Source organism: Geotrypetes seraphini, chromosome 12 (assembly GCF_902459505.1).
Source record: "Geotrypetes seraphini chromosome 12, aGeoSer1.1, whole genome shotgun sequence".
Lineage (NCBI taxonomy): Eukaryota > Metazoa > Chordata > Amphibia > Gymnophiona > Dermophiidae > Geotrypetes > Geotrypetes seraphini.
This window is the reverse complement of record NC_047095.1, coordinates 69,382,084-69,399,629: the sequence shown is the minus strand read 5'-3', so window position 1 is coordinate 69,399,629 and position 17,546 is coordinate 69,382,084. Positions and strand designations below refer to the sequence as shown.

The 17,546-nt window shown below is 44.4% G+C and overlaps 1 protein-coding gene across 3 annotated transcripts in view; it reads right to left on the bottom strand.

Moving 5' to 3' along the window:
• Positions 1-17,546, bottom strand: part of CCDC24 (coiled-coil domain containing 24) — a 105,922-nt gene that overhangs the window by 12,570 nt on the left and 75,806 nt on the right. For all 3 annotated transcript variants that reach the window (XM_033917180.1, XM_033917181.1, XM_033917179.1), the window contains 3 exons: positions 14,075-14,129; positions 3,988-4,048; positions 2,447-2,561 (listed from right to left, as the gene is read on the bottom strand). In XM_033917180.1, the coding sequence (XP_033773071.1) occupies positions 2,447-2,561; positions 3,988-4,048; positions 14,075-14,129 (231 nt within the window). The remainder of the gene's footprint in view (positions 1-2,446; positions 2,562-3,987; positions 4,049-14,074; positions 14,130-17,546) is intronic.

Below are 17,546 nucleotides of genomic sequence, written 5' to 3'. Positions count from 1 at the left end.
CTGTGGCGGTCTGTGGAGGGAGAGCGCCTCGGGTGCCTCGGCGAGGAGTCCGAGGAGGATGAGATGTGGCGAAGTTTGCGCACTTTTCCCCGAGGTGGCTCGACGCGAGGCTCAGGCTGGTCTGGCACATGCGGGGTCGAGGTCGAGGCAGAGGCCGGTTGTAGATGGGCCATTGCAGCGGACAGCTCCGACGAGATCATTGCTCGGAGTAGGTCCTGGAAGACGGGCACGGACAGCATCGAAGGCATGTCCCCTGCCTCGGTGCACTCCACCGGGGGCGACCTCGTATCAGAGTATTCCCGTGTGGTGGAGGCACGGCCCGAAGGCTTGGAGGGCTTCGTCGGGACTGTAAGCATGGGACTTCCGCCATGCGTCGCCGGTGTCCCCGAGGTTGGTTTCTTCACTGGTACAGAACCTGAAGAGGGGACTTACCCGGAGCCGAGGCTTTCTGTTGTCCCGAGGACTTCGGAGTCGAGTCTCGAGGCAATGCCGAGGTCAAGGCCGGGGCCGAGGCCGGGGCCGACCTCGAGGCCGAGGTAGAGGGTTGGTCTGGGGCGAAAAGATCCGCCATGTGGGCTTTCCTTCGACGGAGGGCCCGGTTCTGGAAAGTAGCGCACTGGGGGCAGGAGTCGGTTGGATGAGCGGCCCCCAGGCAGAGGATGCACCGGCGATGCGGGTCTGTGATGGAAAGAAGCCGCTCGCACCGGGTGCACTTTTTAAAGCCGGACAAGGGCCGGGACATAGAATCGAAAGTGGCCGCGGCTCGAGTAGCCACGCGGCCACGGGGACCCGGAAGCCTCCGGGTCGATCAAACGAAGCAGGAATCAAGTTGAAGAAGGTAAAACTTTTGCGCACAGCGACTTAAACGATGAAAAAACAAGAAAATCGCGGTGCTAGAAGGCAGTTGGGGCAGAGCCTGAAAAAACACAACTTCTAGGCTCAGCGGAAAATTTTGAACTGGAGACCACGAGGGGATGCACCCCCTAGTGGAGCAGGAAGGCACGCATGCGTGGAGCAGCAGAGCAAACTTAAATCTTCAATCAAGTTTGCTTGAAAATGCTTCCGCATCGGGGCTCCGTAGATGACGTCACCCACATGTGAGAATATCATGCCTGCTTGTCCTGGGATAATAATACTAATTATAACACCATTTTTTCCATTCATTTTTCATATATACACATATATACACACACAATATAATCTTATTAACACTACCGAAAAGATGTGCTGAGAGTAGAGTCGGTGCAACGGATGGCCACCAGGATGGTCTCAGGGCTCAAGGATCTATCGTACGAGGAAAGGCTGAAAAATTTGCGGCTGTACTCACTCGAGGAACGTAGGGAGAGAGGAGACATGATCGAGACGTTTAAGTATATTACCGGCCGTATCGAGATGGAAGAAGAGATTCTCTTTCTCAAAGGACCCTCAGCCACAAGAGGGCATCCGCTCAAACTCAGGGGCGGGAAATTTCATGGCGACACCAGGAAATATTTCTTCACCGAGAGAGTGGTTGATCCTTGGAACGAGCTCCCCGTGCAGGTGATCGAGGCAAACAGCGTGCAAGAATTTAAGAGCAAATGGGATGCCCATGTGGGATCCCTTAGAGGGTTAAAACAAGGTAACCTGTCACCAGGAGTGGGATCCCTAGGATAGTAGACTTGGGGGTGGGTCAGTAGAGTAGGCAGACCTGATGGGCTATGGCCCTTATCTGTAGTCATCTTCTATGTTTCTATAATGATAATGGTTAACCACAAAACACACTGTAGGCTTCTCAACATTCATTCCTACCAGAACACAGATAACCCCTATGCAAATATGGGACCAAAAACTAAGAGTACTAATATATTTTTTAAGATTCAAGATTCTGCACGCAGTACAACCCCCAGAGAAAAAGAAACAAATGTATTTCTTCCTGAGCAGTGCAAAAGATAGACAGCAGATTAAAATGCTCAAAATTGACACAATTCTGACACTAACTTGAAAATAAAACCATTCCCCCTACCTTTGTTGTCTCCCTCCCTCCATGCTGTGCCTCCCTCCGGCGGGTATCTAACCTTCTGACCAGCTCCAACCTGGTCGTTTTATGCGGCCCACGGTCCGATGCCCCCAGTTTTACCTTGTGGCCGGCTCCCTCCTCAAAGCCGTAGTATGCACGGAGCCACATGCAGCGGCTCCTCGTGCGTCCTGCACCTGAACAGGAAGCCTTCTCTCTGACATTGCAAAGTCATAGGGAATGCTTCTGAATGAGGTGTGGGACGCACGAGGAGCTGTTGCATGCAGCTCCGTGCACATTATGTCTATGAGGAGGAGGGTGCCGGCCACAAGGTAAAACTGGGGGCATCAGACCGTGGGCTGCTTAAAATGACCAGGCAGGCCGGATTTGACCAGCACCTGTGTCCTAGAGGATTTTGCTTATCTTTCTGGATCCCCCCTCTGAATGCATTACCTGATACTCTCATCTGCATTCTTGGGTAACACTGCCTTGTGTGATGGGCGAGAGCTTCTTACCCATGGCTTCAACTGCAGGTCCTGTTTAATCACTCGCCTCTCCTCCTTCAGTTCTAAGCAGGAAAAAAAGAAAGCAGAGTACTCAGGAATTCACCATCCACTCAGGAATGAGAGATAGCCTCGTCCCATGCTCACAGAAAGCAGCAGAACACAGAGCTTATTAAAGAGCTACATTGCTACTTTTCCCATTTGCTTTTCCTGCACTAGCAGCCAACGCTTCATGAAGTTCAGCCATAGCTAGGAAAAGATTCATTCACCTCACAAAAAGCTCAACAGAGAGGGGGGTAATTTGGGGTTGTAATGTAGTAGCAAATCTGGCAGGTGAGTTTACCATGTTCGCTTAAGCTTTAGTTATGGTAAGGGAAGGGACTTGATATGCCACCTTTCTGTGGTTATAATGAAAGCAGTTTGTATATCATATATATGCATTTATTTTGTACCTGGGACTTGCCCAGGGTCACAAGGAGCTGCAGCGAGAATCGAACCCAATTCCCCAAGTCCTCGGGCTGCAGCAGTAATCACCAGACTACTCTTGCACTCCAACTAATGCACAAACACTAACAATAAGGGCCCAGCCTGCAGCGGTTGTGCAGATAGCTGAGAAAGAAAATCCCAGGTGCATAAGCTCTTCCTCCCCTCTAATCTAATTTAAATCTGCTCTTCTTCTGAACCCAGATAAATTGAGCAATTTCCAGATACCTCATTTTACTCAGATAAATTAGTATTTATTCAGGCAAACAAGTGTGGAACTTGATCTCACAATGGATAATTTTAAAATTGGGTTTTGCATGCTTTGCCATGCATGTGTACGTAGCAGTTAATTTTCAATAACACATCTGAACATTACTCCAGGGAATTTATGTACATATATTGACAACAGATCCTTGGTATACATGCTTTTTTTGCTTAATTTTCATGTAGTTTATAAATTACTAATTCTTCCCCAGCCTGCATTGGAAAGAGCTATATTTGGTCCAGGTTAATTTATGTGCATACAAGCAGTTTATAAAAAGAATATATCTGCACATTAAACCCTCACGATGCTCAGCATCATGGTTTTCTTCCAATCTGTGCTTGTGAAGCAAGTCTGCTCTTGATTGGGAACATCCTAGCCAAGCAAAGAAGTGCCTCTCATGATACTGAACAGCTCAGCTTCATCATTTACAGCCATGGTCAGAGTGCCCTTCATTAGCGTAAGGGCTGAACACTGAGATATAAGAAAACACTGAGTCAAGACTGTAGGAAACGGGTCACATGAAAACAAATAGCTGGGGGTAGCAGACTAGCCTTACTGGAACTCCAGTTGTGAAGATTTGAATCTAGAAACCTGGAGTGAAAATGAGAAACTCAAAGAAAGCCAAGGTAGAGAACCCTGGTCCTGGTAAAGTGAAGTGTACAGTCACTCAGTCTGGTGTCAAGCTGACCTTAGCCATTCAAGCATTCATTCAGGTACAGAGTAAATCCCTCTCCCTGACTCACCTGTCAGTGTAGGGTCTGGGGCCATCAGATCTGTATAATCCTTCTCCCGCATAATAAAGCTCTACAAAAGACAGCCAGGTCACATATCTTTCTTCTCTGTCCCAGAGATCTTTGTGATACATCGTAAGTCAAGATTATCAGGCTACCTTTATCTTGCAAATTACACAAGACAGATAGTTCAATAATTCAACATGATACTAAAGAAAAGAGCTAATTTCAACCAATAGTAGTGGTCTGGGCACCTGACTGAATAGCCAGTGGTAAATGAACTGGCACTGGCCAGCACTCACATTAACTTAAATATATTGCTTCCCAGCCACCCTCAACACAGTCCCTCTCCTTCTGATCCCCATCCCCCCAGCCTGCAACATTAAGAACCAGGGTCCGAAAAAAGCGCTTAAAGTTAGGTGCAGCTTATAGAATTAGTGTTGCAGCCCAGAAATCACATCCAACTGCACCAATGAAAACATGGCGTAAGCACAGATACCCTTATTCTATAACTACGTGAGTGACTTAAAGAAATGCCCCCAATGTGCCTGGGACCCCTTTTATTTTTTAACTCACATGTAAAATGTAGGTGCAGATCCCCCGCCTAAATTTAGCACCAGTAATTGCTTCTTACAATCTTAATTATTGCATGTGCAAATTGAACATGGGCTCAAATTTCCACACACAATTTTCAACACTTTTATAAAATTAGGGGGATATTGCTTGGGATTTTACCAACATGAAAGGAAATCTATGAAGCAGAACCAAAGAACAAGAAATAAAGTCAAGAGAACAGAAGATTCACATTAATACAAATTCTTATTATAAGAAAAAATATATATACTTTTTGGTATATGAAGTCCACGCATCTGAAGAAAAGTTCAAATATAACAACAGAGGAAGGTGACAAAAATGGCAAAGGGGTTTGCACCAAAGGATGTATGAGAAAAGACTGGAAGACCTAAATATGTACACCAGTGTCTCGCAAACTTTTTTGAACCAGGGCTAGTGTCCCCGGCTCGAGACACCTGGAAGTGTTGGCGTGATGATGTGAGCGCACATACGCAAAGGCCCTTCAAACGGGCCTTGAACCGAGAAAAGGACCTGCGTTGGAGAGAAGGGCCAGCAGAGAGAAGAGGTGCTGGCGTCGGGAAATCACTTACAGGTCGTGCCTCTCTTTGCAAGAGGCACGTCCTGTAGACAGTCATCCGGCACCAGCACCTCTCCTCTTCCCCAGTGTATCACGTCACACCTGAAATCTCAGGAGGCATACAGTTAGCGACACACTGATGTACAGTATACTCTAGAGAAGAGGAGAGGTGGGACGGGGGTGATACGATACAGACATTTAAGTACTTAAAAGGTATTAATATAGAACCAAATCTTCTCCAGAAAAGGGAAATGGTCAAACTAGAGGGCATAACTTGAGGTTGTGGGATGGTAGACTCAGGAGTAATGTTAGGAAATTCTTTTTCATAGAGAGGGTGGTGGATGCCTGGAACGTCCTCTTGAAGGAGGTGGTGAAGAGGAAAATGGTGTTAAAATTCAGAAAGATCTTGAATTAGAAAATGAATGGTGTTTATTGAAGAACTAAGGCAGGTCTGTGTCCTGTATATGGCAATTGGACAAGGGAGAACATTGATGGCAACTCCAGTAACTTGAAACACTTACGATACGTATCCCACAAACAATGAGATAGTTGGATAGGCTGTAGTGAGCTCTGATGGCAACTCCAGTAGTTGGAAGCTAAGGACAGTACCAGACGTCCGGATTTCTCCAGACATGTCCTGGGGGTCCGGATAGCTTTTCAAAACCTGGCACTTTGTCCGGGTTTTGAAAAGCCTCCTCAAATCGTGTCAGGCAGGGAGGAAGTCCGCGAATGACATCATCACATGGCATCTGCGCATGCACAGACTTCCTCCCTGCCCAACAAGAGCAGGCAGTGGGGGCGGGACTGGGCGGGCCTAGGGGGTCCGTTCCAATTGGAAAATCTGGCAACCCTAACTGGGTGGATTTTACAATCTATGACCCAGAAATATCAAAGCAAAAAGACAATTTTATTTAATCATGAACTTACTATGTAACTATTGGGCAGACTGGATGGATTCTTATTAACATCTGTGGCTCCTGGCTTGCAGGTGTATAATGCAACAATGGGCCTCTTCGAAACACCCCCCCCCCCCCCCCCGTCTTTTTGGCAGTGGAGATCCCACCTCCATGCGTTAGTTCTTTGGGAGGTGGAGGGCTCTCTTAAACGTCACCGTTGTTTTCTGCTTCTTTTTTATTTATTTATTTAGATTTTTTTCCCGTTCTCCCAGTAGCTCAGAACGGTCTACAAGCTCACATACACAGTGGAGTACATTTGGACAGTACAAAGACTATACAGTAGTTTAAATACAAGGACTATATAGTAATATAAGTAAAGCAATGGACTGTACAGCAATTTAAGTAGAAGTTTCGAGTGGAGAAGAGAGGGGAGGGGGTTTAAGGGGGTGAGGCGTAGACTGTGGTGGAATTTTAGTTGAAGAGGAGGGTCTTTACCACTTTCCAGAAGGTCATCAATGAGTTCTGTAGTCTGATTTGTGGGGGGAGTTGGTTCCAGAGTTGGGGGATGAAGTGGCTATAGGAGTATTTGCGGGCGGTTTCTGACAGGAGGGACCTTCCTGGGGGGATGCATAGGCGTTTCTCATTTCTGAGAGGAGGGGGCAGGTGGGGGTGTACAGGGTTAGCTTGGATTTTAGGAAGGTAGGGGTGGTGGAGTAAATTCTTTTATGCGCTATTACCAGGGCCTTGAATGCACAGCGTTGGTTAATTGGAAGCCAGTGTTCAGTACGGAGGACTGGGGAGATGGGATCGTGGTAGTTGAGGCTATGTAGGAGGCGGATTGCTGCATTTTGTACATGCTGGAGGTGCTTGAGATCTTTTTTGGCTACTCAATTAAATAGGGAGTTGCAGTAATCCATCCTGGAGAGGACATAGGCATAGAGGAGTTGGGCTAGGTCAGGTGTGGAGATGTAGGGTTTGATCCTTCTCAGTTGGCAGAGGTAGTAGAAGGAGGTAGAGACTTTGTGTTTTTAATAGTTTGTTTTTTTTTTAATATCAAAGCAAAAAGACTATTTTATTTAATCATGAATTTACTGTGTAACTATTGGGTGTATAATGCAACAATGGACCTCTTCGAACCACCCGTCTTTTTGGCAGTGGAGATCCCACCTCCATGCGTTAGTTCTTTGGGAGGTTGAGGGCTCTCTTAAACGTCACCGTTGTTTTCTGCTTCTTTTTTATTTATTTATTTAGATTTTTATCCCGAACTCCCAGTAGCTCAGAACGGTGTACAAGCTCACATACACAATGGAGTGCATTTGGACTATACAGTAGTTGCAATGTTTTTATTAAAATGATGATATTGCCTGTGATTTGTTATCAAATGGGTATGTTACCAGTTTTCTTTAAGGGGTCCTTCTATTAAAAGTTAAATAGTATTCTTACAAAATTTATTTGGCTGGGTAAAACTCCTAGAGTTGCTTTAGTATCTTTACAAAAACCAATTACAGAGGAACGGGTAAATTTTCCCAATTTTTATAGGTATCATCAAGCCTATATTTTGCACCAAGGTATGTATTGGATCCTCCCAGAGCTCATTGAAAATATCCCAGATTGGTTATGGTTGGAATGGCGACTCATGTTTCCTCTGCGATTATAGATATGGTTCAACAGAGGGAAATTATCTCGCTGTATTAACTATCTTCATTCAGTAATTTAACTCATTAATTATTCACCGTTCCTCAGCGGGCCACCACACACTCAATTATTCTCATAGTGAGTGGCTTTACGCTCCCACTCCTCATAGGAACCGATTAGTTTTTGATATTATACTTTTTAATGCAATTTAATATATAAATAATTCAATACTAAGAATACTTAGCTTAAAGCTGTTAGCTTGTTAGCAAGACGCTGTGCGGGGGAGTTTATGTAAAGACACCGACATGTTTCGCCCGTATGAAATGATGGGCTTTCTCAAGGCTCCAACTCCCGCTCATACACATTCAGCCACCATAGCGTCAAGACGAATTTTTTTTTAATTTTTTTTAAGATGATGTTATATCTAATGGTAAGCTGCTTGACTTTTCACAGTTGCAACATAAATTTGGACTTAATAAATCACAAAGTTATAGAACTGAAGCAGGCCATTCAGGTAGGGTTCCCTGAATGGAAAAATTTAAATAATCAATATAGTTTGGAATTCTATTCGTTCTAGGAGTTTGGAGACAAATGGGATGTTGGAGACTGGGCGGTAGTTGCTGGGTTTGTTAGGGTCGAGGGTAGGTTTTTTGAGAGTGGGTTTGATAATAGCCAATTTCCAGCTGAGAGGTACTGTTCCTGTGGAGAGGGAGAAGTTAATGATGGGGAGGATAGATTCTGCCATGGCGTCTTCTGTGGACAGTAGGAGGCTGGATGGGCAGGGGTCGAGGATGATGCTGGAGAGCTTGAGTTCTCTTGGGGTTTCATGAACCTCAGCATGGATGGCCATATGAAGTTGGGGGAGAGTGGTAGAGGATGAGGTACTTGGGGGTTAGGCTGGGGGTGCTGGGGGTAAGCTGGATGGGGGTTGGTGTTGGTGTCAAGATTATTGCAGATGGTTTGTACTTTGGATTGGAAGAAGTCCAAGAGAGTCTCACTATCAAGGGTTATTGTGGCTTTTTCCTTGCGCTCCTTGTCTCCTAGGGGGGTGCAGCCTTATAATCAATACCCTAGCTTAACTGTTGGGTGTACCTTAGTCTGTTCTGGATCTTTGTATCTCTCTGCTCTGAGGGGGGAAGATGGGGGGAGGTCTGTTTTTTTGGAGGAGGTGCCCAGCCCTGCCGAGTGCCCTGGGGTCATCAGAGTCTAGACCCTGGGGGAACCTTGCGTAGGGTTTTTTTTCTCTTCTTAGGACTGGCTTGTCTGGACCTTCCATGGGCTTTTCAGGCTCTGGGGATCCTCGGACTCCCGTGCACCCAGGTGATATCTTTGCAACCCCCTCCATGCTTGGAGAGGGGGGGGAGGATTGAAGGTGAGTTCTGGGTTTTCTGGGGTTAGTGGGTGGATGCAAATGACACATGACTTTGTAATGTTATTGATAGATTTAAAAGCAAGTTGAAATGCTTTCTTTTTAAAGATGCTTTTAACTGCTAACTTTTTTAGAACTTCATTGCCATTTTAATCTCAGCCAGATTTTTAGTTGATGTTATTTCCTCCCCTATCGTTTATTCCTTATGCGTCTCATTTACCGTCACATATTGTATTTCTTCCCCCATTTCCCTTTTGGTTTTGTTTATGTCTAATAATTGGTCTATGTTAATGATGCTGTCTCCTTGTATTGAGAGATGTATTACATGGTTTTAGACTTGTTCATCGCTTTGTATTAAGATTAAGCAATTTATCAAATTTTAATAAAACTTGAAACTAATGTTATGCTTTGTATTAGCGGATCTCCCGCCTCTGTTCGCGGTCTTTTGTATACTACTGTTTTCCTATGGTTCCGCCTGTTTTTCAGTCAATAAAAATTGTTTGCAATCTATTATGTATGTTAACATCTTTGTCATCCACAAACACAAAAGACTAGATGGAAGGTAATTTGCAGTTCTGAAGGACACCAGCAGAGGGTAGCATTGCTTTACAATAATAATATTTTCTGACCACTGTCACCTTACCTATTTTTAACATTGCTGTCTTGATTTGTTATCCCTAATTTGCATAATTCTAAAATTATTGAAGAAGTTATGGGGGAGTTATGAAGAGATATGGGAGTTAAGTTTTTTTGATAAATGCAAGCACTGGTCGCTGATAGGTTTTGCTTGTCTGATCTGTTTGTACTGTATGCAAAGTTGTTTTAACTGTGTATGGATCAGTTCTAACTCGCTTTGTATAACGCGGGATATAAGAATTGCTGCTGCTGGGTCAGTCCCACTTCTGAAGGCCTCCTCCCTAAATACAGTATAGTTTTGGCTATCTGGAGAGAAAGCTGTTTTCTAGTCATTTGCACAAATACGATGGCTTTTACACGTAACCTCTCTGTGTCTAATGTGTGCCAAGAGACTTTTCGGACCAAGACTATCAACTTTAAGGCAAATACTGCTCAAAAATGTTTACCCACACTAGTCTACTGAGAGACTTTATCTCACAGATGATCTCTATTCTCCAAAAGCAACGAGGAGGAAACTGATCTACCCTCCTTCAGAAATAAAGAGAGGGGGGAAGGATAATGCATTCGATACTGTCATTAGTACAAAGGATTCCTTACACAAACGTTTGGCAACAGAGAAAGCCAGTACTACATTACATGAGTATTTATGGCTCGCTAATATGCCCTAGAAGTTCAATGCGATTTACAATTTAGAAGACCCGGGCCATATCCAGGATTCACATTATTTCATTAGGGTTCATGACACAGATATCTTGGCTTGCGTTCGTGTAGATTTATGATTATGACATATGGTTTGGAGAGAAGATCGGTTCCCTTGTCCTTGGAAGCTTTTAGCTGATTTAAAAACTGATGGATTTGTTTTGACGCTATAGGAATAGGGTTCATTGTCATAACTGTAGTGAGGATTGTGTTTTCTCTGCTGTAGACCATGCTTCAAATGCACAGCACTTTTCTGTCTTCCCCTGAAAGTTATCAGGCAGTCTGAGCCAAGGGTATGACTTGATGGAAATGTGGTCTTCAGAAGGTATATAACCAAACTGAGTTTGCACATGAGTCTGTATGTGATTCGATATATCATGCCAGCTATTCTGCTGTCCTTATGAGCGCTCATTTGTCCTACAGAGAGACCTCTGTTACTTCACCAAACTCTTCAGCTGCCTAGATGGTCCTTTATTTGTGGTTTTAAAAGTAAAAACTGTTTCCAAAGGGAGAAGTACATACTGTCAGAAGAGAGAGGTAAAAAAAAACTTCTCATTTGCAGTGAGAGGGGGGTGAAAAGACTAAGGGACGCTTGAAGTTACAGGGAAATACTTTTTAAAACCAATAGGAGGAAATATTTTTTCACTCGGAGAATAGTTAAGCTCTAGAATGCGTTGCCAGAGGTTGTGGTAAGAGCAGATAGCGTAGCTGATTTTAAGAAAGGTTTGGACAAGTTCCTGGAGGAAAAATCCATAGTCTGTTATTGACAAAGACAAGGGGGAAGCCACTGCTTGCCCTGAATTGGTAGCATAGAATATTGCTACACATTGGGTTTAGGCCAGGTACTAGTGACCTGGATTGACCACTGTGAGAACAGGTTACTGGGCTTGATGGACCACTGATCTGACCCAGTAGGGCTATTCTTATGCCCCACCACCACCACAAACAGGACTACAGCATTAGCCTTAGAGGAGCCCCCCATGGCAGCAGCTGCAATCCACACTCTTAGGCAAATCCAATAACCCAGAGAGACATCACTCAGGAAGAGATAAGACAAAGGTAAGCCATGGATAATAGAACAGCCAAGAAGGGGTTAACTGAATCTGGGAAAGAAGGGGGGAGAAAGAGAAAGAGAAAATTGTCAGCAGTTTTATCTCTCTTTGAAAGAAAGATTGAGAGAGACAATGAAATACAGCAGATGGCCAAAAGCAAAGCTGAAAAGAATGATTTCAACTCTCACAACTCATTAAAAAATCCCTGGAGGGAGGAAGGGGGGGAGGCTGCAGATGTTTAGCAGGACATTATAAGAGATTAACTCAGGATGGGAAAGAAGAAGGAAAGGGCATCCTAGTCCTGTCCATCCACCAGCTCCTTAATACACCCCACACTGTAACCACACCAAAGCCCCTTACTGCACACTGCGGCACCATCCTATACATCATAATTCCATTATGCATGTTGTAGGCCCACTCCAGCATGAGACTGAACCCTGAGGTGCTAGAGCATGACGAATGGCAAGTGCTGCTTGCAGTTCAAGAGAATCAAACTAAGCAAATGAAGTTTATTTGGCTGCTTGGCCCTAGCGGTAATATCGCAAGACAACCACAAGGGGTCAGAAATGCCATTTTGAACTCAGGCCAGCAAAAGGGCAGGAGTGCAGGCAGTCCCCAGGTTAAGAACCAGTTATGTCAGATTTGTATGTAACTCAGAACTGGTAGATTTTAAGGTTCTTGCTGCTTACCTCTGCTCCCAGCTGACAAAAGGGCCAACTGTCCCAGTGTTCCCTCTAAGGTACAGCATAAACAACCTCACACTGTTCTTAATGTGGCCATGCATCATTCCTGAATCTTTTTCAGAAGTGGAGGAGTCTCTGCCACTGGAAATTTCTCAGTGAAATCAAATGAAGTCGCAACTGCGTTCTTAAGTATATGAGTCGTACTTAAGTCGGGCGTCTGTAACTCAGGGATTGCCTGTATCTAGAGATCTTAACTTTCTCCACTAGATGACAGGGACACCCTCCCCCCCCCCAATAAGAGCTAGGGGAGGTCATAGACAGGTTCTTAAAGGAATATGGGGGAGTTGTCAGGGTGAGGGTACTGTTTTGCCTTTAGAGCACTGCTGATGAAACTGCTCTACGGCAATGCACATAGGGAGAAATTCTACAACTGGGCACCTTCATTTAAACACCCTGAGGATGTGTGCTGAAAGATGATTCTTTAACAGCATCCAGCACCAAAACCGGCTCAAAATTCACCTTTGGACTTATTAAATTTAGGCCAGGAAACCAAAACTCTTTTCCTATGCCCTGTGGTTCTCCTCCTAACTACTGAACCGAAAGAGGTCTCCCTTCCTCAGTCCTTCATCCCCTAATCAGAAGAAGCCCTTCTCTCAGATCCTCCCATAACCCTTCCCTCCCAGGCCTACCATATTGGCCTGGTGGTCTAGCCCTAGTTGCAGCAGGAGTGACTCCCATGTCAAAGTGGCTGCCGTGACTTCCAGCAATCAGCACCATCACTGGTGCCAGTGTTTAATAAAGCTGCATTACCCTAAGTGGGCTGGATATTATTTTGTTGCTCGTGTCTATATAGTATTGGAAAGGACGCCTCAGCCCCACCACTCCACCGCAAAAATTATTTAGATCGCGGGAAGCATTGTGTGGTGCTTCATCATTGGCTGTCTTTTCTGAGTTTAACCAGCTTAAGTGTTTTTACTTTATTTTTGCATTTTTTAACTTCGTTGTTATAATTTTGATCTGGTCATCTCTTAAATACACCACTATTATATTATACTTATTGATAGTGATCAAACTTTGGGATAGTACTTATCTCAGCCAAACCTGGGGAGCCAGACCCGACATGTTTCGCACATAAACTGTGCTTTCTCAAGGGTCTCCCGAGGTCGCCGCCGTCATCCGACTCCAAAAGTTTAAATGAGCAAAAGATGGCCTGGGTTCCTTAATATGAAGCTGGTACTTTTCACAAATACACTCCCAGACCAGACCAGGGCTTGGCCTACCCAACTGCAAAACATCTGCAGTGTGTTTCAGGTGCATCTATGGTAAAGTAAGAACTTAAGAATTGCCATACTTGGACAGACCGAAGGTCCCTCAAGCCCAGTATCCTGTTTCCAACAGTGACCAATCCAGGTCCCAAGTACTTGGTAGAAACCCAAAGAGTAGCAACATTCCAGAGCTCATATTGTGATGTCATAATGCCTCATTCCACCAATGCCTAAGAGCCAAACTCATCAGTGATGTCACAATGGCTTGATTGGGGTAAGGATTTAGAACAATTGCTTTTGCTTACTGACACTTATGGGGAATTTAGGAAACATCTAAAAACATATCTGTTTTCGTAGTATTTAGGCAGCTAATTTGTAAAAATTTTATTATGCACTATTTTGATCATTTTAGTGTCTCTAATTATTGGCTTTTAACTTTTTTAGTTCTATTCAACTTCTTTTATTGTTTGGGGTTTTTTTTTAGCTATTGTAAACCGCATAGAACTTTACGGCCTTGCGGTATATAAACTGATTATTATTACTTGGCTCACATAAGAACATAAGAATTGCAGTACTGGAACAGACCGAAGGTCCATCAAACCCAGTATCCTGTTTCCAACAGTGGCTGACCCAAGTCCCAAATACCTAGCTAGATCCCAAGTACCTACAATAGCAACAGGACCATGACCTTTCTTTCTGTGATGATTCCCTTACCTGCAGGAAAGCGATCTCTCTCTTCAGAGATTGGCACTCCTCCTCCAAAACAGATCTGGGAAGAGAAGATGATATGGCTTTAATGGTGATTGTGGAAGCCTGTCTATCGGCTCAGAAAGCATTAGAAAACCTACAGGTAAAATACACTGAAAGAATATTTCAGCAGCTTCCCAGCCTGTCTGACTGTTTACAGTGCCTTGGACCTGAAACTATCAGAGCAGTTGATTAAATTAGAGAATGACACGGTGGCTGTTACCTGCAGCTAGCCGTGGGAAACCCGCCGAAATGAGAAGAGAAAAAAAGTAGTCGCCATGGGTACGGGGACAAGGCCATTCACCGCCCTATGGAATGGTGAATGGCCTTGTCTCTGCAGTGAAGTGAGGGAACACACACGGTCACTGATCGTGCAGTCCAGCAGCCCCCTCTCTCCTTCCTTCTGATCGCCGCCATCCGGGCATCTCTCTTCCTCCCTTCCCCTCACCTTTGTGGCAATTTTAATTTTTCTTGTCTCCCAGTGGCATGAGCCTTTCAACAAGTCGCGTACGGGTGCTTGAATCTTCTCCTCTGACGCAACTGTAAACAGGAAGTTGCGTCAGAGAAGAACTTTCAGGCAGCCGCCCACGACTTATTGAAAGGCTCGTGCCGCTGGGAGACAAGAAAAATTAAAATTGTCATGAAGGGGAAGGGAGGGAGGAAGGAAGAAGGGGGCTGCTGGACCGTGCAAAGGGAAGTGGAGATAGAGGGGGAGGAGAGAAAGGAACAGACGCTGCATGGAAATGGGTAGGAGAGAGAGGGGGGAACACGCTGCATGGAAATGGATAGGAGAGAGGAGAGGGGAAAACGCTGGAAAGAAGTGGAGAGAGAGAGGAAGAGGAGGGAGGAGCAGATACTGCATGTTAATGGTTAGGAGAGGGGAGAAGACTCTGAAGGAGATGGGTGCTAGACCAATGGGGGAGTGGAAGGGAGAGGCATAGTAACAGAACAGATGCCATATGGAAGAGGCAGAGAGAAGGCAGACAGTGGATGGAAGGAACAGAATGACGAGAAGATGAAGAAAGCAGAAACCAGACAACAAAGGTAGAAAAAACATTTCTATTTCTTTTCTTTTTTTGCTTTAGGATAAAGTAGTATATTAGTTGTGTTGATAAACATTTATAAACAAAGCTCTGCCAGCTGAAGATCTCTTTCTCTAGTTCAGCAGCCAGAACTTTGATTTATAAAATGACAATTGTACAGAATATTGTTTCTTTTTATACTTTAATAAAATAAGTTCAGTATAAAACTATTCGAGGCTTGTGCAGATGGGATCAGATGGTTTGCAGGGATGGGACGGGGACAGGGACTGAGATCGCGGGGACAGGACAGGGACGAGCTCACGGGGACAGAGCAGAGACAGGGACAAATTTTTCCCCGTGTCATTCTCTAGATGAAATCAAGGCAAACCACAGGGTTACAGTTTCACTTTATATCAAATATCTTCCAGTCATATGTTGTATAGGCTGAAGACATCATATTCCATGTTAGAGAAAGCCTCTACCTTTCTTGGAGTTGAAACATATGAGCTTTATGTATTCTGGAGCTTTGTTGTGCTGGTGGGCTGATGGGGGAGGGAGTTGTTGTTATTAAAAAGTGTATAAAGTGAGGTTATACTGAGTTGCTATATTTGCACTGATATATTGCTTGTTGCTTTGTGAGAACACTGTACTCTGTTGTTTTATGTGGTTCTTGTGCTTCTGTAGGCGCATGTTTGTCTCTTTTCCAGTGTTTTGTGATGAGTGAACTTCAATTTTTAAAAACAAACCTTATTAAAGAAAGAGAAGAAGACTCTGTTGCACACCCTATACCTATATGCTCTTGTTACTAAAAAGTTAGGAAAATACTTGTACTCGCTCAGAAGCAATCAAAATATAATCTTTTATAGGTAACCATTCTGCTTTAAAAAGTTTGTCAAACTCAATTGTCCAAGAGAAAATGAGCTGTATGGATTATGTAGATTAGAAAGGATGATTGTTGAGTATCCGGTTGGAAATCTAGACCCATATTTCACACTGTAGGACAAAGCAAACAAAGCTCTTTAACAGCAAGGCCATTCCTTTCCAACTGCTCGTGTCAAACAGGCCAGATTCACCACAGGATGTTTCCCCAAAACTATTCCCTCCTCCAGCACTCTTCCCAAGCTCATCCTAATCACTGGCATTCTTGCCCGCTCCATTGGCTCTTGCTTTCTGGGACCACAGGTATTTTTAACATAGGTATCACTAAGGGATGGCAACTGCCATCCCCCCAAAAAGGGTTACCATCCTTTCTCCATTCCTAGGGTTACCATATTATTTTATTTATTTAAAAATTTATATACCACATAAAAACTATGTGGTTTACAAAATTACATGGATACATATTTTAAAATGCTAGACATGTTTCACCAAGACAAACACAATAAACATGTAGTCCCGCCCCACTGCACCACTAGCCCCGCCCCATTCCACCCCTGGCCCAACCTATTCTACCCCAGCCCCACCCCATACAACCACAGCTCCTCATCTTGCTGGAGCTCGGGACCATGTCTAAAAGGCCTCCAAGCATGTGCAGATATGACGCGATGTCACATGCATGTGCACATGCATGTGACATCATCGCATTGCATCTTCGCATGGCCCAAGCTCTGGCAGAGTTGGGGCCATCCAAAACCCAGACAAAGTGCTGGGTTTTCTAAATCCATCCAGACACCTGGACAATCTTCTAAAAAGAGGACATGTCCAGGTAAATCTGAACATCTGGTAAGTCTACCCAATCTAGCTTCAGCTTGTTTGTAGTTCAGGGGAATGCAGCACAACAGGACGCTTCACTCCTTGTCCAACCACCTTACCCTCTCTTCCCACAGATTCTAGCATCTCTCTCCCTTTCTTCCTCCCCCTCCGCCCACTCCCTAGTGGTCCTCCAATACATCTACAATCAAGGCAGTCTGCTTCCATCAGGCCCCACAGGAAGGTTGAAGGACCACCAGAAGAGGGGAGGAGGGATGGAAGAGACAAAAAGCAGATCATAAGGGCTCTATGGTATGGCTGCAACTTGAATACTATGTGTAGTTCTGGTCGCCGTAACTCAAAAAAAAATATAGCGGCATTAGAAAAAAGGTACAGAGAAGGGCGATGAAAATTATAAAAGGGATGGGATGACTTCCCTATGAGGAGAGGCTAAAGTGGCTAGGGCTCTTAAGTTTGGAGAAGAGACGTCTCAGGAGTGATATGATAGAAGTCTATAAAATACTGAGTGGAGTGGAAAGGGTAGATGTGAATCGCTTGTTCACTCTTTCCAAAAATACCAGGACTAGGGGGCATATGAATATGATGAGGCTACTAAGTAGTAGATTTAAAACAAACCAGAGAAAATATTTCTTCACATAATGTGCAATTAAACTCTAGAATTTTTTGGTGGAGAATGTGGTGAAATCAGTTAGCTTAGTGGGGTTTAA